The 23,439-nt window shown below is 47.9% G+C and overlaps 8 protein-coding genes across 12 annotated transcripts; 4 read left to right on the top strand and 4 right to left on the bottom strand.

Moving 5' to 3' along the window:
- Positions 1 to 176: 176 nt before the first annotated feature.
- H257_16624 (hypothetical protein) lies at positions 177 to 710 on the bottom strand (the record flags this gene model as incomplete). Its single annotated transcript, XM_009845126.1, has 1 exon — positions 177 to 710. The coding sequence occupies one exon, from the start codon at positions 708 to 710 to the stop codon at positions 177 to 179; it is 534 nt and encodes a 177-aa protein (XP_009843428.1).
- Positions 711 to 1,838: 1,128 nt separating this feature from the next.
- Positions 1,839 to 2,846, top strand: H257_16623 (hypothetical protein). The gene is made up of 2 exons (XM_009845125.1): positions 1,839 to 2,345; positions 2,437 to 2,846. The coding sequence occupies exons 1-2, from the start codon at positions 1,965 to 1,967 to the stop codon at positions 2,758 to 2,760; spliced, it is 705 nt and encodes a 234-aa protein (XP_009843427.1). The 5' UTR covers positions 1,839 to 1,964; the 3' UTR covers positions 2,761 to 2,846.
- Positions 2,847 to 3,605: 759 nt separating this feature from the next.
- On the bottom strand, positions 3,606 to 5,740 carry H257_16622 (hypothetical protein). The gene is made up of 5 exons (XM_009845124.1): positions 5,464 to 5,740; positions 5,034 to 5,402; positions 4,612 to 4,915; positions 4,157 to 4,301; positions 3,606 to 4,099 (listed from the first exon to the last, which is right to left on the bottom strand). The coding sequence occupies exons 1-5, from the start codon at positions 5,724 to 5,726 to the stop codon at positions 3,666 to 3,668; spliced, it is 1,515 nt and encodes a 504-aa protein (XP_009843426.1). The 5' UTR covers positions 5,727 to 5,740; the 3' UTR covers positions 3,606 to 3,665.
- A 1,877-nt stretch (positions 5,741 to 7,617) lies between these two features.
- Positions 7,618 to 9,479, bottom strand: H257_16621 (hypothetical protein). Its single transcript, XM_009845123.1, has 6 exons — positions 9,126 to 9,479; positions 8,923 to 9,084; positions 8,727 to 8,850; positions 8,608 to 8,679; positions 8,314 to 8,501; positions 7,618 to 8,251 (listed from the first exon to the last, which is right to left on the bottom strand). The coding sequence occupies exons 1-6, from the start codon at positions 9,465 to 9,467 to the stop codon at positions 7,727 to 7,729; spliced, it is 1,413 nt and encodes a 470-aa protein (XP_009843425.1). The 5' UTR covers positions 9,468 to 9,479; the 3' UTR covers positions 7,618 to 7,726.
- A 275-nt stretch (positions 9,480 to 9,754) lies between these two features.
- Positions 9,755 to 11,861, top strand: H257_16620 (hypothetical protein). Of its 4 annotated transcripts, XM_009845119.1 has the most exons (7): positions 9,755 to 10,208; positions 10,254 to 10,589; positions 10,638 to 10,782; positions 10,836 to 10,897; positions 10,944 to 11,202; positions 11,433 to 11,537; positions 11,604 to 11,861. In XM_009845119.1, the coding sequence occupies exons 1-7, from the start codon at positions 9,961 to 9,963 to the stop codon at positions 11,763 to 11,765; spliced, it is 1,317 nt and encodes a 438-aa protein (XP_009843421.1). In that variant the 5' UTR covers positions 9,755 to 9,960; the 3' UTR covers positions 11,766 to 11,861. The 4 variants fall into 4 exon arrangements, with proteins under 4 accessions (XP_009843421.1, XP_009843423.1, XP_009843424.1 ...); XM_009845121.1 differs by having other exon boundaries at positions 10,254 to 10,782; XM_009845122.1 differs by having other exon boundaries at positions 9,755 to 10,589.
- A 901-nt stretch (positions 11,862 to 12,762) lies between these two features.
- Positions 12,763 to 13,911, bottom strand: H257_16619. 2 transcript variants are annotated; one of them, XM_009845118.1, is made up of 3 exons: positions 13,582 to 13,911; positions 13,421 to 13,532; positions 12,763 to 13,366 (listed from the first exon to the last, which is right to left on the bottom strand). In XM_009845118.1, exons 1-3 carry the CDS (start codon positions 13,888 to 13,890, stop codon positions 13,023 to 13,025), a joined length of 765 nt encoding a protein of 254 aa, XP_009843420.1. In that variant the 5' UTR covers positions 13,891 to 13,911; the 3' UTR covers positions 12,763 to 13,022. The 2 variants fall into 2 exon arrangements, with proteins under 2 accessions (XP_009843420.1, XP_009843419.1); XM_009845117.1 differs by having other exon boundaries at positions 12,957 to 13,532; positions 13,582 to 13,906.
- Positions 13,912 to 16,332: 2,421 nt separating this feature from the next.
- On the top strand, positions 16,333 to 17,216 carry H257_16618 (hypothetical protein). The gene has a single exon (XM_009845116.1). The coding sequence runs from the start codon at positions 16,602 to 16,604 to the stop codon at positions 17,031 to 17,033; it is 432 nt and encodes a 143-aa protein (XP_009843418.1). The 5' UTR covers positions 16,333 to 16,601; the 3' UTR covers positions 17,034 to 17,216.
- A 1,214-nt stretch (positions 17,217 to 18,430) lies between these two features.
- H257_16617 (hypothetical protein) lies at positions 18,431 to 22,700 on the top strand. Its single transcript, XM_009845115.1, has 4 exons — positions 18,431 to 18,933; positions 19,017 to 21,109; positions 21,899 to 22,121; positions 22,389 to 22,700. The coding sequence occupies exons 1-4, from the start codon at positions 18,493 to 18,495 to the stop codon at positions 22,599 to 22,601; spliced, it is 2,970 nt and encodes a 989-aa protein (XP_009843417.1). The 5' UTR covers positions 18,431 to 18,492; the 3' UTR covers positions 22,602 to 22,700.
- The last annotated feature ends 739 nt before the right edge of the window (positions 22,701 to 23,439 follow it).

Genomic DNA, 23,439 nt, shown 5'->3' with positions numbered 1-23,439 from the left:
TGAAATACGAACGACTTTGTGGCCAAATTGGGACTCGCCCGCTTTACGAAATCCACGTAGTCACCAAACAAACCGCACACGCGCAGGCAAGGAAAGGACTTCTCGTCCACAAGGTGGTAAATCTGGCAATCGCTTTGCACACTGGCCTTTTTGTGCCACCGGAGCCGAAGTGATACTTACTGGGAGTCGCCGTCGTGCTTCATGGCAACATCATCCCACGTCAAGTTGAGCATTTCGCTGATCCTGAAGCAGCCCAAGTAGCTCGCACTCAGGAAGAACCGGTACATGACACCCACAATGAGGTGGCTTGTCGAAAGTGAGTTGACCAGGCACGATAGCTCGTGCACAGAGAGGGGGTGCGCCTTTTTTTCGTCGTCGATGTTGTTTTTCTTGTTGTACTTTTGCAGTCCAACAACGTACTGCTTTGATTCGACGTCTCGGGCAGGGTTGGGGTCGACCTTGAGGTCTCGAAAGTATGCGACAAGAGCAGTTTTGGCAGAGTCAACGGTGCGAGCTGTCTTGCCCTGACCGTATAGATGGTGGAAGAAGTCCGTGCAAGCACTTGGCCCTGCGGACACAGGATCAACAGCCAGAACTTCCTGGCAAAACAGGAAGAGCTGCTTTTGGTAGGTTAGGTACGTCCGTGTCGTAGACGCAGCCCGGAACGACCCTTGAATGGTGGCTTTGGATGGCACGGTGGTTGCGTTCATGATGCTGAATGAAGAATTTGTTCGGTAAATCATGAAACGTCGCCTTTTATTTATAGCAGTGCCTTTCAACCTATCAGAGGCCGTACATGTTACATGTTGGGTAAATGTCCTCTCACGACAAGTGAATCGTCCAATCACTAAACGAAATGAAATTATCTTGTCGTTCAGCCAATCATGACACTACAATTGTCGGGAACACCAACCGATGACCCCTCCAATTGTCGGTTGCCAGGTATATGTTATAATTTTCTAACATTTAAATGTCATATTTTTAAAGGTTATGCAACCGTTTTGTTTGGAGTCTCTAGCAACTCAGCACAATCTGATTGAGGACGATGCCAATCCTTCAAAATGGCAATTAAAAGCTGTGTACGTTGCTTTCTTCGTCAGGCTGAACTCGATTTGATTCTAGCGGGTTGTATGGTGATGATGAACAACGTACTGCCATATCCTTTGAGGATTGTAAAGTTGATCATTTCCCGCAGCCTCCAGCACACCATAAACCGCAGCCTCCAGTACACCATAAACCGTCCCTCCTATTTTGCCTTGACTTGAGTGGAAATGAAGTCTATTCAAGCCGATGAAATAGTCATTAGAAGAATGCTCAACCATTCGGCTTCACGCAGCACTTTTCAGAATTGAAATCCCGGTCCTGAAAGACGAGAAAGCCGTATTCTAGCATTCTACGACCATCGGGAGTAACTTGGCATAAATTGACCATCTATGTTACTTCTGTAGATGAATTCGAATAGAGAACCGATGGCAAGTTTGCAGTCAGTTTGCAAGCTATCGCCTAACTGTACTTCACACACCACACCTACTGTATGTACGTACAGTTGCTCCAAGACTTCACTTGATGTTGACGATTGCCAATTCTGAAACACTCTTCAGGGATATTAATTTACGTTATTGATGCATGTATTTGAAAGCTTGGGTTGCCGCGACGATTGAAACGACCCTGCACGATATCATGACCTGGTCGTGCCGATGAGGAGTAGTTAACTATGAGTTTTCGTACAATAATAATTGCATTGCACTACAGTATCAGAACACATCACTTGTCATACGGTAGTTCTGTACCGTACAGTATGATGGTCCGATTCTTGTCAATAGCTTCAACGATTTCTCCCCAGATGCAACATCCCCCCCCATTTTCTCTCTCCCGTCGGCCACTTGGATTGTTCGACCGCCGCGGACGGCTGGTAGACAGACGGGTGTCAGTCAATCAGGACACTGTACTGGGCGTGCTTCCGCATGTTGTTGCCGTGTCACGACCTGCTGCTTGGGCTGGCTAAAACCCACTGCGTCGTGGACCTCTCAGCTCGGTCCAAGTGGGTTCCGACAACGTCACGACGCCGTCACATGGACCTATATCAAGCCACGTCGTGTCCCAAACAACGAGCCCGCAACGTCGTGGAGCGGTCAATGTACTCCAAGGTGTCCGTGGTGGCGTCGTTGGCAACGGTCACGGGCCTTCTGCAAGGCGCCAACCCAAAGTTCAACCACGCTTTTCATCGAGACGTGGTGACGCGCACGACCGTGGCGACCATCTGCCAGACGCGAGCCAAGCGCGTGGTCGTGCAGCACGACACACTCATGCATGCCCACGTAGCCTGCGACGTCGTTTTCGTTGAGGTGGGTGGGCACACATACGCATCATCACCAGTACTGCTACTACATGTAATTCGTGGTGCTATGATGACACATGTGTGTGTGTGTGGGCTAGTGTCAAGAGGCCATGATATGCAGCGACAATCGACACGGGTTTCTTTGTGCCGTGCACTCGATCCCGTCCGCCATCCACACGACTGCTTCTGAATCCGTCCTCCCGCGAGCGAATGTACGCAACTCTGGCATTGTGGCCGTGGAATCCCTCTTACTCCCCGGCGTCGTCGACATCGTCTACGTCCTCCACATGACGTTCCCTCCATCCATGGCCCCAGCTGTATGCGACAAGGTCATGGTCCAGCGGCTCTCATCTTTGCGACACATTGCCGCCTTTGCCACCCCTGTGGGCCTGCGCTGGCTCAACGCGTTCTTGCCTCGTTAGCCATCATTTCGCTATATTTCCGAAATTCGCGTGGTTTGTCTAATCAATTCAATACGTAGTGCAGGCCCCTCAATTTTAAACTGTAAAATAATTATTTTGTAACTTTTTGCGGATGTCCGATGGCGAAATCATATTTGGGCGCCAAAAATTGGTTTTCTTCAAGGTAGACCCCCTCTCATTTTCGATTCTCTTTCGAACATGATTGGGCTCATTGATTTTGGCCGTAAAATGAAATTTTGGGGTTACTGGAATGTGTCGGTCGGTTGTAGCGTGGAACAGAGGAAGTAGAGTGAATCACGCTCGACATTCTGATTGGCTGACTATCCTTGTGTTTTCTTAAGAGCCAATGAAATCCACTCCCAAAATTGGATGAGCCAATAGCGTCGATTCGTGATTCGATTCGACGTCGCGGGTTCGAGTCCCGTTTTTCCCGGGTCTGGAAATTTGTACTACCGAATCCACAATACTATATAGTACACACCAAACAACACACGATACAGTATTGTGGATTCGGTAGTACTACTAGTAGTACAAGTTTCCAGACCTCGTCGAATCGAATCACGAATCGACGCTATTGGCTCATCCAATTTTGAGTGGATTTCATTGGCCCTTACACGACGGACAAGTATAGTCGGTCAATCAGAACTCCAGCGTGATTCAATCTATTGATTAGACCAACCACGCGAATTTTAAAAGTTTATAGCGACTATCACAATATTAGTGTCCTTTTACCCAACATTTGGCTGACTTTTGTGCCGATTCGCCCACATCTATCGATCCATTCTTTGTAAGACTGACTTTTATATGTAAAAATCGTGCAGTGTCACACTAATTACGAATTTGACGTTGAATTGGATTTGATTGGCTACTGATACAGTATTACTGCCTCATAACGTAAGTACATATTACAATTCGTGGGTGTCACTCGAGTCACGGAGAAGGTCGTTGGTGGACCGAGCACCAGAGTACAGGCTAAAATGGATGCCGCTCGCCACGGAACTCCGAAATGAGTCGAGCGGGTCCAACCAATCCAAGCCCCGGGGGCCTCGCACTTGGCTGCCTCTGGACGCAATCGACATGTTGCGCAAGTCCTTGGCCGACGGACCTCGGCTTGGTTCCCGCAACGAGAGCGGCGGCTCCTCGTCTTCGATGTCTTCAGGAATCGTGCAAGTGCTGCCATAGTATATGGATGGCTGTGGCTGCCTCGCGCTGAAGACAAGCGAGTCTACGTTCGGGTCGCCTAGAATGTCCGAGTCGCGAGGAAGGGTAGCCAGGGCACGACCATCTCGTGGTGGGATCGACGGGCTCGAGTATTCGGTACCAGGCACATGCATCAACACTGATAAAAAAACCAAACTGAATTAGGTACTACCGAATGCAATCATTAGGTACGTACCTTCCGTGAGGATCGAGCGCATGAGGTCATTGGGGTCGTCGTCGTCGTCGTCGCCGGCGTCGCACAGGGCACACACGCGAATGCCATTGTACCCACGTATATGGAGCTCAACATGCAGACTGTGGGAACACGTGGCGCACGCAACCTGCATGTATTGTCAAGTCGATTCGAAATCGGAGTGAGGTGCTCAATCGAATGAGCAGAATCACCAAATCGATATATCGACCAATCAAAACCCAGAACACTCATAAAGTAGCCAATCAAATTCTCCACTCACATTCGACCAATTCAACATCGAATTGGTGTGTGAAAAACTGCACCATTATGACGTACAAAAGTCAGTATAAAGAATCCATGGATGATAGATTTGGCAAAGAATCCGCACAAAAGTCCATATTTTGGGTAAAAAGGACAATATATATGTCCGTATTCCGAGGGAGAACCATCGACTTTACCTCGCCACAGAGACGACAGGCCAGTTTTTTGCCGAGGAGGGGAAACTTCTTGCGACACTGCGTGCAGTGTTTGGCGGCGCTGGCTTGGTTTGGTCGGGGGATCTTTTCGTCGGCCGCCGCCGCCACAATGCGATCGATCAACACGAGCTTGCGAAAGTATGCTGGGAGGAATGCAATATTGGCCACGCGGCGCTGCATCATCATGTCAGACACGTGCACCGGCATGCTGGTGCCCTTGAAGTCTGCTTGCATCATGTGCACGAGCCGAAGTTGGCCAGGGATGTCTGTCTCGGTCACCACATACCTACGAATACACGAAATATATCACATTTTTAGAATACCTATAAAAAATAAAAGCTATAAAAGTATAAATCAACAATTGAAAGCTTTCAAAAGATCACGCAAGGACGAGGACGACGTACCCTGTGCGGTAAAAGCTCCCTCGAATGACATTGTGGGACTCGTCAAACGTGGCAAAGCCCGGCAGAGCGACGGAGTGCATGTTGCATGCCCAACCTGCATGGCCTGCGACGCGGATGCTGTTCTGACACTCGAGGAAGACGAAGTCACGCATGGGAATGTAAGGGGATGCTGACTTTAGCACCATCCACCGCAGGCGAATCTTCAGTCGATCGAGGTACTTGAATGTCTTGAGCGAGGCCTTGGCAAGGATGTCCCCGTTCAAGTTGGACTTGATGTCGTTCGCGAGTACGGAACTACGAGTGCTGCCATTGAGGACGTCGATCACGTCGTCTAGGGCAGCATGAACAGTCGTGACGCAGCACATGAACCTACGGGACGAGTACGTTAAGGATGTCACGAACGATTCTAAGCCGGAACATACGTACGTACCGTACTTCATGTGTCGTGACGTGACTGTGCTGCTGTGTTCCCGAGTAGAACCGAAGTCGGGGGTTGGGCGATTCCATGGGAGTCCACTGCACTCCATGTTTGCTGTTTGGGAGCAGCCGCGAAGCGTACACCAAGTCCGTGCATGTCATGTGTGCGACTGCTTTGAGCTGTTGTACTTGTTCCATCGTAAGTTCCGGGCACTTTGGCGTTGGGGGCGGCTTAACGTTGCCGTCCTTGGACGACGATCCAAACCCGAACACCATGCTGTGTATATGCAGACACTTGTCGAGTGACATGTAAATGTCAAACCAAGAGGAGGGACGCCGTCGATACGACCAATTTAAAAAACACGACATGTACAAATTATATACATGTTATAAGGACATTCGAAGCACGACCAAGTCATTTTAATTCTCAGCTTTCGTGGAGTTGTTGATTCAATGTGGTCAAAATTGATTTATTTTGTAAATGTCGTGTAAACCGTCCTATCTGGTAATTGAAGGTAGAAAGTCTGCGAGCGCTTTTTGCACTGTCTTGTTTGGTACAATCAACAACGGCCAATTTAGTGCCATAGTATTACTACAACAGTACGACGTACTCGAGTATTAAGTATGTGGTACACTAAGTAGTACTATTAATAGTACTACTGTAGTACAGTACCTGACCTGTACATCAAAGTCCAAAACACTACAACTAGTACTACTATTAGTATTCATCAGTTTTGTACTCATATGGCGACGTTCTCATCAAGAACGATCGCGACAAATTCCCCAGCAGCTATGTATGGATAACTTGGCGAATAAGACAATTCTATCCGACATTAGTCTTATTGGTTAAAATTACCTTTCACTGGTAGATGACTCTTCATTTTCAATACAAAGACCAAATGTCGTATGTTGGTTTTTAGAGAAGTCTCTGACGAGGTGAGGACATGAACCGTGAGGACACGGCGTGGATTTGATTGGCTCTTACAGAAAAGGCTACTGAAGCTTTGCCGTTGGCTGCCTGGGTTGCTATTGTGAATGCAAGGTCCCCAGGATTTTAGTAGAATAACGACAAGAAGTACTTAACTGTTAATAACGTTAGTAGCAACATACGTACCGGTAGTCCTGCCCGAGACGCTTACTAATCGCCGTTCTACTACTAGGCTGTTGAGCAGCAGTGATGTCTACTCTGATCTAAGTCGTTTGGTCGGGGCCGACGTCCTTGTCATCGTCGCCAAACATCTTGCCCGCTGGCCACGTTCTCTCGTACTTCTCTGTTTCCACAGGGGCATGCTGCTCGTCGTCCATGATGCTGTCCAACATTGGAATGTCCTCGACATGGAGCGGCGGCGACGGCGTCGGTGCCGTCAACAAGGCCATGTGCCGCGTCACCAGATCAACATCAATGCTCCCGCCAAAGTCTTTCATGGCGGCCGAAGGCTCGCCCGTCCGTGCCGTAGCTTCCATCTTCACCACATCTTCCCCAAATGCTACCAAATAGTGTATGTGTATTAATCTATTGCGATTCCTGTAATAATTGATAGATTTCTTGTAATATCTGATATCTAAGTGTGAATATGTTAATATACGTCAAATTTGTATGACGCAATAAATTTAATAAATTTAGAGAACATATCACCTGTCGCAATACATACCGGTATACACTAACTAAAGTTATTATTATACGGTATCACGATTAGCAGCCTACAACTGTGCCAGCGACATTGCCCAGTTGTGGCACAAAGGTGGATGGATGCTGACGGCATCACCTCCGTACTTCTTATTATTACTAATAATAAGGAGATGCCAGCCACCCCATAAAATTATGCCATAAACCGTTTTGGCAAGTCTGCAAAATTTTCCCAAAGTGTCATATCCCATGAAAAATGGAGAAAAGAAGTATCTCCAAAGTTGTCTGGATACCAGGTAAATATTGGAAAAAATATTCGATTTCCGATTGAAGTGCAACACTTCAACGTGAACACAAACCAACCCCCATAATAAAGTTGGACCAAATCGGTCCATATTTTTATGCCATAAAACCCCGAAAATTGTGGCATAAATTTTTGAACTTTGGTGGCATCCAAACGCACAAACTATCGAAATATGGAATATTTCGATTTTGGCAACTTTTCTTCGAAAAACAACCATTTTATGATATTTTTCGTGGCATCCTAGCCCGACATAAACCCTTAAATGTTCTTAAAACAGTTTATTGCTAGCATTTATGCGGCAAAACTTATTATCCCAAAGGCCCCCTTCACAGTTGAGGACCACTGTTAGCATTCCACAACATGCTTGTAGTAGAGGTTGACGATAGCCAATCGAGTCGCTTCTTGCTCTGAGGATGCCGCGACCTGCAGTCGCTGCACGGCGAGGGCATACAGCGGGTCCGTGCCATCGGGCTCCACGTAACTGATGGCATCACTCAAGTCTCGCCGACGGCTATAAGTCGGCGCGGCCAGCAGCTGGGCAAAGAAACCTGGAGGTTGAAGCGTCAACGCATAGTCTTGAGCTGTTTGATTGTTGTCTTCTGAGGACTGCCGTTGTTCCTCGGTGGACATGGACGAGTCGTCATCCAAGTCCGGCAGCGGCGCCAGGACGACTGACGGCTTCCTCGCATTCTTGGACGTTGGTACGGTCGGCGGCAGCAAGATGCTTCTGTCGTCGCCAATGCTGGTGTCGTCGTAGTCCGTGTCGTTTGCTTGGTTGGCATTGAGTTGGTCGACCTTTCCGTTCATAATGCACACCGTACATACGGAATTCTCTGGATCGATCAACTGGCAGCAGTTCATGCACACCACCTACGTGTTAAGACGTTTAGATAAGCGAGCATTGCATGCACTGGGAAGACATCGACACGCACGTCGTCGCATGTAGTGCACCGAGTCGAGGCAAGATAATCACGACACAACGGGCACGGCATCGCATCTAACTCCTCCCCCTGGGGCTGATTCAGTTCTTCTTGGAGCGCCTGGAAGTGTTCGCGGATGGCGCCAGCTATCATCACGCGCGACTTGAGCATCAGGTTGGACAGGTTGGCGTTCATGGTGCCTGGTCCAAACAACGTCGTGAGCCGTCCATGGCAATTTCGAAAATGAAAAAAAGCGCGGGGAATTGTAGTAGTATATTTAGTAACTACTAGTAGTAGATGTAGTACCTTTGAAGTCCATGTCCATGATGCACACCACTTGCAGTACATTTGGCGTCTCGGTTTCCCGAAATACATACCCTGCAACAACATGAGAGGTGACGAAGCGACGATATGGTGACTCGTACCGCTGCGATACAAGCTGCCGCGGACGTATCCATCGAGCGGCGGACATCCCGGAAGTTGTACAGAGTGCATGGAGCAGACCCATCCGCGACGCTTGACCTTTTCGTCGAAGATCGTGTCTTGGCACTACAATTACATCACGATGACACAACTACAGTAGGTGTTCACTATAAGTATGCCGATGGGATTTCGAAGTACCTCCAAGAAGACGAAGTCGCGGTCGTCCATTTCCTTGACGGTTGATCCCAAGCGCATCCATTTGAGGGAGATGCAGTGCCGCGGCGCGTTTGACGTCCGCTTTCGGATCTTGTACAACGTCTTTGTGTTGAGGATTTCTCGCTCAAATGCATTAAACGTCGTCTACGTAGAGTATTAGATGTATCATACGTGCCTAACGTTACCTGGCTTCCGTTGTTCTTGACCTTTTGGAGGGCAGATTTGCTGTGGAAGATGTTCACGATGTCGTCGAGGGATGCTGGCACATAGGTGACTCCACATAGGTACTTGCGCATACTGCCGGGGGTATTGACCTTGCGCGACCCGCTGTCGCCTTCGTTAACTTCGCCAATATAGATGTCGACCCCGTCTTTGTGTCCGATGGGTTCCCACGTCACGGAGCTGGAAGCGTCCATGCGGGAAGCACTGGCCACACGTGCACAAGTCTTTCGTGCCACCTGCTTGAGGTACTCTACATCTTCGTCCGACAATGTGTCGGCAAATGCGCGGGCTTCTTCCTTGTGCATGGTCCCTGGAATTCTACTGTGTACTTTGACCAAACATTCGCGCATTCCACGACGGTCACGACAACCAAGTGCATCATGTCCTGCATATTTAACTATATATTTGTATACATGAGTTCGAAATCGTTGGTCGTACGCTGTTTATATATGATGTTTGTGACATGAACCATATGTTTGTACTGGGTTCACTATACTTGACGTATCTATTGTCGAACTTTCGACATCGTCACCATTATGACGACGTACTCGGAGTATTGACGACCTTTGTCATGAGATAAACAAACAGTAGGGCTATGTAGATTCATCCAGCAGCATTCAGTGATTCTGCTCATCCTCCATCTCCAGGTTGAAGACTTCTATAGCCACAGCCCAGAAGTCATCACGTCTAGTGTTGAGTTAGAACACCCTGTTCTGTTGGAGAACTGCATGGCATCACTCTAAAAATAGCCACGTACAGTAGCTCAACGTTGCAACACTACAGTCCATTACATGTACCATGGCCGCAATGCCAGACGGCATAGAATCGTTCCGAGTGGCGGCGGAGCGGGCGTTGCGGGACCAGCGCGTGCAGTTTGACCTGAAGCAACGCGAGGAGGACTTGGTGCGTCTGCAGGCGGAGAACGTCGAGATGAAGGCCAAGATGAAGGAGATGAAGGCGTCCATGGAGGCCAACATCGAGGACCGAGAGCGTGTGATCATGTACAAGGTCAAGCGCATCGACGAGCTCCAGGACAAGCTTGCTCGGTATAACCTTGTTTCTACGATCGAACTTCGACTAACTCCATGTAGCCGCGAAGAAGACGAGACCGGCCGCATGGACCGAGCCGTGCACACCGTCACGGAGCAGCTGGGCATTGTCACGGCGGAGCGAGACCTGCTGCGGTCGAAATGCGTCGTCAGCGACGCGACGCTGAAGGACATGGAGGCGTTCCAGGCGGTGAAGGGCAGCTTGGAAGCGGAGCTCGCGCGACTGCAAGCGGAAAACACGCAGATCCAAGCGGCGTGCGCCGCGCGGCTGCGTGAGGTAGAGGTGAGCCACGTCATGCATCTGCAGCGCATGAAGCGCGAGAAGGACGACGACGTGGCTCGGACACGGCGTGACATGGAGAAGGCCATGCTCGATAGGTACGTATCGTGGTCGTGGACGGTAGTCGTGGTTGATGGTTGGCGTAGCTTGGACGGCACAACCCGCCGCGCCGTGTTGGAGAACGAAAAGCTCACGCTTGAATTGAGCTACCAGTCGTCCAAGTTGGAGAAAATGATTTCGCAAAACGAAGTGTTGAAGCGGTCGAAAATCGAAAGCCGCAACAACACTGACGTATGTATCTAATAGTATAACCATGGGACGTTCTGATTGGTCCACGGGCGTAGATTTTGACAGAAATGACCGAAACGTTGTCGAAAAAGGTCAAATTTTATGAGAAATTGTTCCAGTACGTACACTATCCTTGAACTCGGTACGTAAATACATATCGATAGAAAGATGCATCAAAAGGAACGGATGGCTGTGGAACAGCAGCTCGTGGCCGCTCAAACCAAAGCCAACCACCAACGCGACAGAGCCAATGTGTTGTTGTCCGCCAAACCACCCCAGCAGGCATCCACCATCACCTCAAACACCCCGTCGGACACAAAAAATGGGTCGAATTGGCAGGAAGCACTCGACACGCACTTGGTCGAGCGATATAAGACCAAGCGTGGCATTGATGTGGTGGTCCAGTACAATCAATTTCTCCATGTACGGATGCATATATATATACAAATATTATTTGATATAAACTTCCGAAGTATGCTTGGTTTATCTCGCTGGAGTTCTGATTGGTTGAATACACTCGGCCTTTCTGTAAGAGCCAATAGCTTTGATTCGTGAGTCGATTTCGACGACGAGAGATTTGATTCGACCGGAAATTTGTACCGAATCCACAATATATATATTGAGCATTCTCATCTGTCATTGGGAATAAGTAGGGAGGGGGACTCGATGCGACAGCGTCCTCCTCGGCCAAGCCTAAACCCAAGACTAACAGTAAAGCGACGGCGGCACCCCCACGACCAAGTCGCCGGGCAGCGCCAGTATGTTGTTTGATGCTGCTCCATTTCGATTTGAGTGGGGATGCGTGAATGGCCACGGTGTTGTAGGTGCACTACTCGCCCCAAGTGATTGAATCCATTCGACTGCCCCACATTGTCGACACTGGCGACAGGCCGTATGTGCCCAAAGCAGAGTACCTCGAGTCGTCCACGTCGCATGCGCGTCCGTCGCGGCGAACGGCTGACGGGTCCTACACTGCAAGGACCTGAGTTTTCGAATAACTTTACTACAACCAGTCCTCCTGTGACATGGCTCATAACAATAATGTAGTTAAGGGCCTGTTCCAAGTAGATATTTTTAGCAAAATGAAAAATTGGTTCCAAGTATTGTCGATTTGATACAAATTTGGGGAGGGGAATGCAATCGAATCGCGCCGACCAAACCGATCCACAATTGATCTGATTGGTTAAATTTCATTGAGAAGCTTTTGATTGGCTAATAATTATGAGCAAAAAGAGGTCCTTGACGTCTTTTTCTAAATCGTGAGGTAAATCAATTTTGATTGGCTCATGCTTTTTCTGAAAACTACTTGGACCTTCCCCTAACGTAAAGTGCCAATAGGGTGCGTCTGGTCCAGTAGCCAATTTATGACGTGTGTGCCAATTTCGTACGAAAAGGCACCAATCATAAGGCATAAGAATTTAATTATGGGTTGTTCACCACCTTTAGGACTATTTAGAATTCGAAAATGATCAAGCAGGACGGAGATATGCCCATGTTTTGAAATCAAATGAAAGTTGTAGGTCATAAATTGGCATTTTACGTTAGTTGACGATTATTGAATGGCTACCATCCCCATCACGATGTTGTCGAATCATGAATGAATGTAGTTTGGGTGTACACTGTATAGGGGGTTTCAGTGTTCAACTTCAACCTTGCACATGATATACGGTATATTATTAATACTATTATTATTATACCCAAAACTGCATCCAACAGAACAGTGGACTTCAGCAGAACAAAGTACTTCGAAGTAACTATTAATAACGTTAACATGTATTTTAATATGATGCACGTCACCTATAAACTACCAAGTTTTCACAAAATTTTCTGACTTCTATTTCGTATTCATTACTCAGGAGTACTCAAAATTTCAGCAAATTGAGACGTAGAATGGACAGAGGTGAAGAAATTCTACGTCTCAGATTCAAATTTGGTGATGAATTGGTCCAGATATAGATATTTAACCTAGTGTATTTTACATGGGTGCATGGATATTTGGCCATATGTGGCCGCTGAGATGTATCTTAATTTTTGTATGTGGCTCTTATCCGTATATAATATCCGGAGGCAGTTGGACCTTTAACCTCCCACTTGCAGTGACAAAACGCATGAAATCGGTAGTTAACGTATTTGGTTTTTGGGTTTAACTACATTAATTGTACGTTAAATAATAAAACCTCCACTCTTCGATTTGGCCGGTTGGAAGTTTTTAGATGATGAGCATCATACTGTAAAGGGTTTTACTATTTGGCAGGGCCAGCGCCCAATCCAAACGAGTTCTTTTTTTCGCGTAGCACCGCCATGACAGTGACGGGGTCGGCGCTTCCGGCGTACTTTTGCACGGCTGGGTGATCAACACGCATGAACGGGTTCGTGTCAAGCTCGGACGCGATGGTCGACGGAATGGTGGACGGTGTGAACTGGGACCAGTGGAGTTTGGCTTGGATCGCTGGGTTCTCGGGCTCGACCGCGGCGGCAAATTTGAGGTTGTTGGTCGTGTATTCGTGGCCGCAATACACCTTGGTGTGTTCGGGCAGGTTGGCGATGACTTGATTGAGTGCGTAATGCATTTGCGCCGCGGTTCCATCTGCAATGATCGAAAACAACATTGAGATGAGGATGCAACAATGGTGAGATGTACCGTTGAATCGCCCACAACCGGCAATGAACAACGTATCTCCCGTGAAGAGAGCGTCGTCGCATAGGTATAACACATGTCCAGGAGTGTGGCACGGAGTCGAGAGCACGCGCACCTGCATGAGAAGTGTCAATGACGTGGTTGTGATGTAGAGGTATGTGTACTTGTAATCCACCGAAGCGGATGACTTCTTGATCGTCGACTTCGCGGGTCACACCACGGACGTTGTCGTTTCGTCCTCCCACTACCACGACATCCGGTAAGAGCTGCTTCATCTTTGGGTTGCCGCCATCATGGTCAGCGTGCGAGTGTGTGGTGAGCACGAGCGTGATAGTCACGTTGTTCTCATCTGCGGCGCGCAGGACTTTCTCAGGCTCGACGGGGTCAATTGCGGCACAGGTCTTGGAAGCCTCATCGATCAGAAGGTACGAATAGTTGTCATTCAGGACGGGAACTACCACGACTTGCACCATGACGATTCGGTTGCCTTCTCGGGAAGAATAATGACGCATAGTTCTGCCAGGGCAATTCGACGAGCCAATCACAAGCGTCTGTTGATATTTCGACGAGCCAATCGTCTTGCTGTTAGTCCTAGCATCTCCAACCTGTAGACGTTTTTTCAATTTGGAGATACCGGTACGGATATGAATAGAAACTCTTGCACTATCCGGAGGGTTGGAGACATCGCCAACTTGCCCTCGACAAAACGAAATGGCGCGACTTCATCCGCCTCATCCTCGATCACTGCACACAGCTGGCACCATACCGAACGAATATGTTCCACGGATGAGAACTAGTCAAAGGCAAATATAGCCAGTCACTACTGGTAGACAGTTAGCCGGATAGAGCTACGCGTAACCGTAAATTACTTCCTTCCTATCCGGAGGGTTGATTAACGTCTCCAACTATTGGATTAATCCATACCAATAAAGTTATGCCATGTTGACCAACTTAGCCATCCTCGGCGACATAAGCGAGGATGAACGTATGTCTAGACGAAGGAGTCTAGTTTTGGTGCAAGGCGACTTTGTATTCGATTCCACTGTTCAAAACGTATACGTGTGGACTTCAAATGTTGGCCGCCACTTACGATACTTTTTGGAAAAATAACCATTACTAATTCGATACGAATTTCCAGACCCCGTCGAATCGAATCTCGCCGCCGAATCGAATCACGAATCGACGCTATTGGCTAATCCAATTTTGAGTGGATTTGATTGGCTCTTACAGAAAGGACAAGTATATTCAACCAATCAGAACTCCGGCGTGATTCAATACTGATAACCAGGCGAATTGTGGAAGGTTATAGCAAATTCACAATACAATACCGTTACGTATTTTTACAGTTGTTAATACTAGTATTTATTTATACTAACGTAAAAAACCAATTTAGGATAACTTTTTTGGAGGCGTCGGAGTAGAATGGACATAACTTTTGAGTCCGTTACGATATTTGAGTTTTCAATAGTGATTCCAATAGACAAGTTCATAATCGAATCATCAGTTTAGGCGATGAACTTCACAGGTAAATTAGTTACTTTCTAAGCATTTGTACTCACATTTTGATAACCAATTTAGGATAACTTTTTTTATCTTAAAGTATGTATGTGTTTGAGCATTGAAATTCTGTGTTTAGGGTAAGCGGCTACAACAGGTTGAATATAATTTATACAAGGGTACTGTTTTATAGAGTTACATTTCTGTTGTGGATGGATGTCCACCGAGTTTAACACTCGACAAAACCTCAGATCCAACCCAATGTGGCCCGTGTCGACTAGGGAACTTCAACCCAATCTTGAATGACTATTACCAATGGCTTCTATGCCGTTTTTGCATTTCATTCACGTGACGGAATGGCCAGCATTATATGATAGAGGTTTTGACTCGAACAAATAACGAGGTGTGATTGGGCAATACAAAGTTATCCTAAATTGGTTAAGTTATCTTAAATTGGTTTTTTACGTTAGTATTAACTAGTATTTATTTTATACTAGTATTAGCTAGTATTTATTTATACTAGTATTAACTAGTTTATACTAGTATTAACAACTGTAAAAATACGTAACGGTATTGTATTGTGAATTTGCTATAAAATTATGACATACTAGTATAAAATAAATACTAGTATGTCATAATTTAAATGATTATATCGAAATATATACGTATAGCATCAAGTTTCAATAACGTTAAGTTAACATCAACGTTTTCATAAATTATGACAATGTTAACTGTCCAGAAAGTACATGACTTTGTCGTTAAATTGCTCAGCAACACCATCCATGCCTGGGTGTGATACATTTAAAAATGAAAACGGAAGACATGGTTCCGGGCTATATAACTAGATGTGATGTGCGGCGATTGCATTTATTTAGAGTGTGTGAAGTGACCTCAAACATGCCAAAAACTGAAATATAGCTTAACATTACTTGGGATGTGATTATATCCTCCAATAAGCATCATAAATCAGTCCATGATACTTCATTAGTAGTATCTATGTGCTGTTCATGCTACCATGTTCTTGCGTTGATCGGTGACCTCTGAACCACGAAGCAGCACATTAAAGACGCATTTTGGCGTAAACTTTCAAATATACTACGGTAGTAGCATAAAGATGACAAACAATTATTGTCATCTTGAGCTATAATTTATACTATTAATAGTAGCATATTTTGATATGTAATCATTTTCTAACTTTTAAATGTCATATTTTTAAAAGTTATGCAACCGTTTTCTGTGCAGTCCACCAATTCAGCACACCATCGATTGAGGAAGATGCCAATCCTTCAAAATGGCAATTAAATGTAGTGCACCACTGCTTTCTTCGTCAGGCTGAACTCAATTTGATTCTAGCGTGTTGTATGGTGAGGATGAACCATCGTTTGAGGATCCAAAAGTTGATCATTACCCGCAGCCTCCTCGTGGATCAACAATAATAGTCCTTGTCATATAAAATGCAACATGGTATAATACAATATGTTTCGGAATATTTAATTTGTTGTTGCAATTTCGGCTTGTATGACAATGGTATCTAACCTGGTGCGACGGCAATCATGACTACACCCTTTCGACACAACCAAACGATTGCGGGGTGATTTGCGTGCAAGTCGAGCCATTGGGCAGTCCAGATTGCGGCGCGGGGCACGGACCATCGGGCAACGCGTTGCTGCACGCGTACAGCGCATCAATGCAAAATGTCTCGGCAGCTCCGTCGATTAGTACAACGATGGGATTGAGGCCATCGTCGCATGCGTTGAGTTGTCCGTCTTCGAACGACTTGGATGAAGTGGTGGTGGTGGGTGGTCCCGCGACTACGGATTTCGGTACGAGGTCTGGAGTGTACGTCAACGGCACGACCACTTGCCCGTTGATCTTGGCTTGGCACTTCAACAGTCCTGTCACCGTTACAGTGCAGTACGACCCAAACGGCAAGCCGTCTTGTGGGGGGGGACATGGTCCTTGGGGCAGCTCGCGACTGCAGTGGAATGCACTGTCGACGCAGAACCTGCCTCCCTCCGCGCCTTCCACATCCACCGACGTCTCCCCGTCGTTGCATCCTGTTAAGTCCCCGGATTCAAACCCCGGGGTTCTCGATGGTGTGGTTGTGGGAGGTCCGTAGACGTTGCGTGGGGGGGGCATTGGGTAGTTGTATTTGTCCGGGATGTCCCCTGGAAGGGTATTATCGCCTTGCCCCAAAGTTGTAGCTGCCAGCAGCACCACGACGACGACGAAGCAGCGTAGCATGACTGTGTTGCAAAGGACTAACCTGTTGGAGAATAAGGCACAATATGACGCTAGGCGGACGCAACGTTTTGCGAGTGGCTGAAACCACCTGCATGGTACTAGTATATCTAAAAATAGCGTTTTGTAGCGCTGATGCGGTTGGATCAGTAAAATTTCGAAGGACATTCAACTTCGAACTTCGATTTCACGCACAATTGATTTGAAACGCTAGAGAAAATTACTAGTACTTTTGACAGTAAAGGTACGAAATATTCAAACTTACTGATAATTTTCGATTTGCTTTTGGACCAGATCTTCTCTCAATGAATGGAGCTACAACAATACTATGTAGTAACTGTTAACGTATCCCTGGTTACACTGTAGTTCATCTACAGTACCATGGAGGAGGGAGGTAACTGCGACTTGATTAATGCCTGGCGTGGTCGGTTGGTAATGCATTGACTTGAAGGAGATCGGGGGGGGATATTGGATTGGATTTCCGTTTTCATTGAAGGCACACAGTTATTGCTCCGGGGATCCTAGAACATTACAACTCGCGTTACTGTCAGCTCAACGCCGAAAACTCCATAACTGACCCATGAAATTTTGCTCGTTTCACCCAAATACTGTACTGGTAAGCTTACTGTACTTGACGATCCGTATTGTCTACATGTATCATTGTCGACGCTTTCACTTTGTTGACCTTCATGGTGGAAACGTCCCTTGCTCTAGTTTCTTCCTAATTACTGTAAATAATTATTAATAAATGCACAAACTCATTCAAAAAGGATTATTGGCCAATAGTGTCAGTGAATTGTCTACGTTTCTTAGTGCGCACCCTGCTCCACCCCCAGTCGAAGTTCGCATTGGGACAAACCGATCATAGTGACATGTGTCACGCCTATCGAATATTTTATCGCATATTTTTTTATGGTTCATACTGGTACTTGTGCTTTTTACACAGGCATACTACTACATTTTGCCACGCAAGATCTTGGACCGTTGGAAAGACTCGTGCTTTGCACACAACCCACAACGCTCATACACTGCGGTTGCATCTTTGGCATGCATGTTTTCAGCTCATTCAGTATGGACCCACTAATTTGCATGTATTTTCAAACAAATGTCTTACAATATCCAAGGTCCGACCAATCACGTTATGTAAACGCTGTGTGGGTTTGCATATTAAATTCAAAACGGGTGTCTCACTATGTACCATTGTGTGTAATCACACGAGCCAATCAGCGTCGGTTTCGAAGAAAGGCCAAGTTAGTCGAAGGAGTAATGCTCTCCCACGTCGCCAAGAGCACCACTATTCTCCCGTTCGTAGTTGGAGCGGCCGTGAAGCGACAGCGATGCTTCAGCTCACGGACGACGATGTGTCGCGCATGAAGTCGCTGGGCCGAGAGGTGTGCACACACGTGGCGTACTCGGCTCGGCGCACGGAATCGAGTCGGTCGCCGGTGCGGTGGACGACGATCGGGTTTGAGAACCATGTGGAGCTGTTCACGGGTCAAGACTTGGACGATACGAACCGCACGCTCGCATACATGTGCGGCGTCACGCACCTCTCGGCCACGATCGATCAAGTGGCCGACCTGTTCAACGCCACCGACGTTGACGTCCCCCACGTCCGAGACTTTTACGCCGAGTTCCATGCCGACTGGACGCACTCGCAGATCGTGGCGCCGATTCGGTCGCGGTCTCGGCAGTACCCTCGACACATGATCAGCTTGAAGACAGCGACGATGGTCAGTCCCACCGCCACAAGTTCCCGCGACTTTGTCTACTTGGAGGTACTGGTGCTCAGTAGTACTAGTAGGACGACGAAGACGACTAGTAGTAGTAGTAGTAGTAGTACCTTTGATGCTGTTTTTAGAGCCAAGAAGACGTGATGGACCAAAAGCGAAACAAGCGCGGGTGGGTATGCGCCATGCACTCGATCGACTTGGCGACCGTCGCGTCTCCTCCCGACTGCGTCCGGGGCAGCTTGTACCGGTCCGGCTTTGTCTTTACCGAGTCGGACGTTCCTGGCGAGCTCGAGGCGATTTACCTGCTTCAGATCGACTTCAAGGGCGGGGACGACGTGTCGCCACAGCTCGGCCAGACCATGATGAAGCGACGCATCATGAGTCTGCAAGTGCTCGCAGATTACTTTGCCAGTCGACCTCCACCCCCCCACGCAACCAGCAGCTCGACCAACTCGCCACCCAGCCGAGTCCCATCAAACAACCACAACAACCACCACGTCCCACAGCCACCACTTGGCCCGTCGAGCTATCGAAAAATGCAAGCCCCCCTGCCACAACAAGCAGGAGCCCCGCCGCACGGGGGAGGGTACCCGTCCGATGAGTACACGCGGCACTCGCGCGACCTTCGTCACATTACTGCGTCTCCGTCGCAGCAAAGCGACCCCCCTCCCAGTCGATACCACGACGATGCATCGTACCAGTATGGACGACAAGGATCCCAACCAACTCAACCCGTTGCTCCAAACAGCCACCATCCGTTTCACATGGCACTTCCCGACCAAGTGCAGGTATCCGGTAGTCGGTTGCAGGCGTCGCCACGTCTGCAGCTCCTAGGCGACATCCACTTGAAGCCGAAACACGCGGCGACCCAGTGCGCATGCTGTGTATCGGGGTTCAACTTTTTGAAAAAGAAGCACAACTGCCGCGTATGCGGCGAAGTCGTGTGTTCGAGCTGCTGCACCCAGCAGCGCCCCGTGGTGCCCGTCGAAGGCATTAAAAAGTACCACATATGCACCTTGTGTACGATGGACAGCCGACGGTCCGTCGCCGCCTCCCACCCCGGACTGAACAACCTGCAAATGACCAAGTCAGAGCCCAACAATCGCAGCGTACTCAGCGGCGCGGGTGGCATGATCCGGTCCCCCAAGTCGTCGCTGAGCGGGACGCAGCCCCCCCCACGCTACAAGTCGCCCCACGGACAACCGCCGGCTCAAGATATGCGACAGGGGGGCACCGTGCGCTTGCGCCAGCCGCCGCCAGCCCCCCGACCGCCCTACCCTGACTACGACGAAATGGATCTGCGTCTAAACAACATTATGAACCCAGTACATGCCAACATGTACTCGAAGCCAACCATGCCGCAGCTGCAAAACTACCACCCGCCTTCCCAACAACTGCACCAAGCAGTAGCCCCACTTCATAACCGACCGAGCCATCATCACGCCAGTGGATACCCGCCCAGTCACCACCACCACCACCAGCACCAGCATCAACATCATCAACCGCCACCACAGCACCAACAGCCCCCATACAACCCGACCCGCCCGTCCACCCAACCGCCGCCGCCATCTCGGGGGTTCCGTCAACACGCACCTCCCACGTACGAAAACTATGGCGGAGGAGGAGCGTCGTCGATGGTGTCAACCAACTACCCGGTGCCTCGCTACAACGGCACCAACCGACCAGACGACCCCCGCATGTCCATGCTGCGGGACGAACGCGAGTCGTTTCTCAACTTGTACGATGACGTCGGCACATCTGTATCCCGCGCACAGCCCGTATACCGCCATCCCGCGCCCCACAACAACCCGTCGATGCTGTCGTCGCGACCTGTTGCCACCCAAGAGGTGTACATCCCCCCGGACGCCCCCACCACGACTGCCGTGAACCTCGGCGACTTGCGAAATGCACCGGATGTGCTCGCCGCGCTCAATCAGTCGCGGGCGGGGGCCGGCACGGGACTACGGCTGGAAATCATTTCCCCCCATCGGACCACCCAGCCAGCCCTCGCGGAGCCGGAAAGCGAACCGTACGGACGAAGCTATCCGGACCACGCCGCCACGCCGCCGCCTGTGACAGGGGGATACACCCAGGCGAAAGAAACCACGTCATCCCCGAAAAAACCGTTGTTTTCGACGCCGAGAGCGGAAGGGGCGGCGCTCGTGCCCCCACAGCATCCCGGTATTTACAAAGGATCGCGCTACCGTATCAAAGAAACAAGGTACAATATATTGTGTGCTTTCGAGTGACATTTCATTGTGGTGTGGTTTCTCGTTGGAATTTAAATCGATTTGATTGGCTACCTCAGATGAGCTCAAAATTATTAACCAATCAAAACGTTTTAAAAGAAATTCAACAACCAATCATTCGATTGTGGATCGGTTTGGTCGACGCGATTCGATCCCCAAATTTGTATCAAATCGACAATATATACACCGACTAGTACTCCAATTGTCCTTATTCCCAAAATTTGGTTGACTTTTGTGCTGACTCGCGCAAATCTATCGGTCGATTGTTTGGACTGACGTTTGTATGAAATGATTGTCCAGTGTCACACTAATTGCAGTCAAACACTAATTCAATGTTCAATTGGTCGAAGAATGATACTTTGATTGGCTACTTGGTTCGTGTTGTGGGTTTTGGATTGGTCGATCATCGATTGTGGTGCTGGACATTCGATGGAGCACCCCACTCCAATTTCGAATCGACTTGACAATACTATTGATGTATACATACATAAATCGCCACATTTTTGCATGCATGATGTGTCGGATGTGCATCCTTGTTGTCTATCGATCAATGTGATTGGTCGATGTTGTTTTCAAAACCAGGGTCGTGGTTGGATGATGTACGAGACATATATATATATATATCCATTTTGGGGGGGTCGGTGGTTGGACTGATATATCTTTTTTGTGGGTGATGATATATCATTTTTTGGTGTCGGTAGTGAGAATATATCATTTTTTGGTGTCGGTGGTGAGAATATATCATCTTGTGGTTTTTTTAGGTACTATGCGACGTCAACAGACGCCAACCCAGACGAGTACGTGACCCAAGATCGAGACAGCATCCTCGTCGACATGCCGTCGTCGGCGCCGCCTTTGATGGACGCCCCATCCGACCCCACGGCGCTCACCGTGTCGCGATTCCTGGACCACGACATCGACATGTTCTTGCAACCTATGGAGAACCAGCCGACGACTGCCGCCACTATCCCCGCCGCTCCATTGGTAACCCACTTTGAACCTACTCGTGTATTATTTGTTTTCAACTTCCAACATATTTATTGAATAATCACGCTAAAGTTCTGATTGGTTGAATATACTGAAAGAGCCAATCAAATCCACTCAAAATATTGGATCAGCCAATACCGTCGATGATTCTTGGATTGAAAGTTTTGGACCGAATCCACCATATTGGGTGTTGGTGGTGTTCATTGTACAAGGACCTACACTCTGTTGTGACTTGTTCTGCGTCGTCATGGGAATCATTCTTAGCTGGAAAATGGCGCCAACCACCCGCCTCCAAATGTGGCGGACCTCTTGGCGCGGCTCCAGCAGCACCAGCCGCCGACCCCGTCCGCCGCGACTCGTCCGAATGAATCCGGCGACGTCGTGGCGCTGACTCAACTGCTCGTCGACCGCCTGCGCATGGCCTCCGACGAAGAGCGCGCGGTGATCCGTGGGGCACTTGCTGCCGCCGTCCAGTAACCGTCCACAGTATCTCACATTAGGCTTTGCGTGCAGTGTTGCTACAAGCTTACGGAAACAAAATAATACTACTAGTAATAGAACATGGTTCGCTCGAGATTGTTTTTGTGTTTTTAAACATCTATGGAAATACTACTATTATTAATAATACTAATCATCCTTCCTACCAGTAGTACTGTTAGTAAGAGCATCTCCAACGGTAAATTCTAACCTATTGCTAAAGCATAGGTTAAAGTCAAACTTCGTTTTTACAGTTGCTATTTTGGCACTATCCGGACTTTTTAGAAATTTCGACTCGCAGAATTTCTATTTTCGCGTGAAATAGCAACAAACCCTCCGGATAGAGCAAGAGTTTCTATTCTACATCCGTAACTTCGAATTGAAATAGAAATAAAAACGCCGTTGGAGATGCTCTAATTCACAGACTCTGTTAATATATCCTTTGAAGTATAATATGTACTATTAATAGTACTAAACTCACTGGAGTAGTTGGAGAGCGTACAAACAAGGAGACGAAAGTCAAAAATACTACTAGTATTCGGAATACTACTATTATTAATAATACGTACTACTACTATTAATAGTAGTAGTATTTGTAAAAGAAACTGTGTTACCAAGTATTAATAATTGTGATGTAGTTTTATTTATATTTGCTCCTATTTTAACTTTTTTTTTAAGTTTATTAACTTGGGTTGTTATTCCTTTTGGTAAAGGAATGTCTTATGCTGAACTGACAGTGTGAATATAGGTATTTTGTATTTATTAGCAATATCTTCTAGTAGTATTAGTACAGTACTACCTACACCGTTGACCGTAATTACGTAGTGCGGACCGCACT

This window comes from Aphanomyces astaci (genome assembly GCF_000520075.1).
Source record: "Aphanomyces astaci strain APO3 unplaced genomic scaffold supercont1.89, whole genome shotgun sequence".
Taxonomy (NCBI): domain Eukaryota; phylum Oomycota; class Saprolegniomycetes; order Saprolegniales; family Verrucalvaceae; genus Aphanomyces; species Aphanomyces astaci.
Note: the sequence above shows the minus strand (reverse complement) of the source record. Positions and strands in the feature narration are given on the sequence as shown.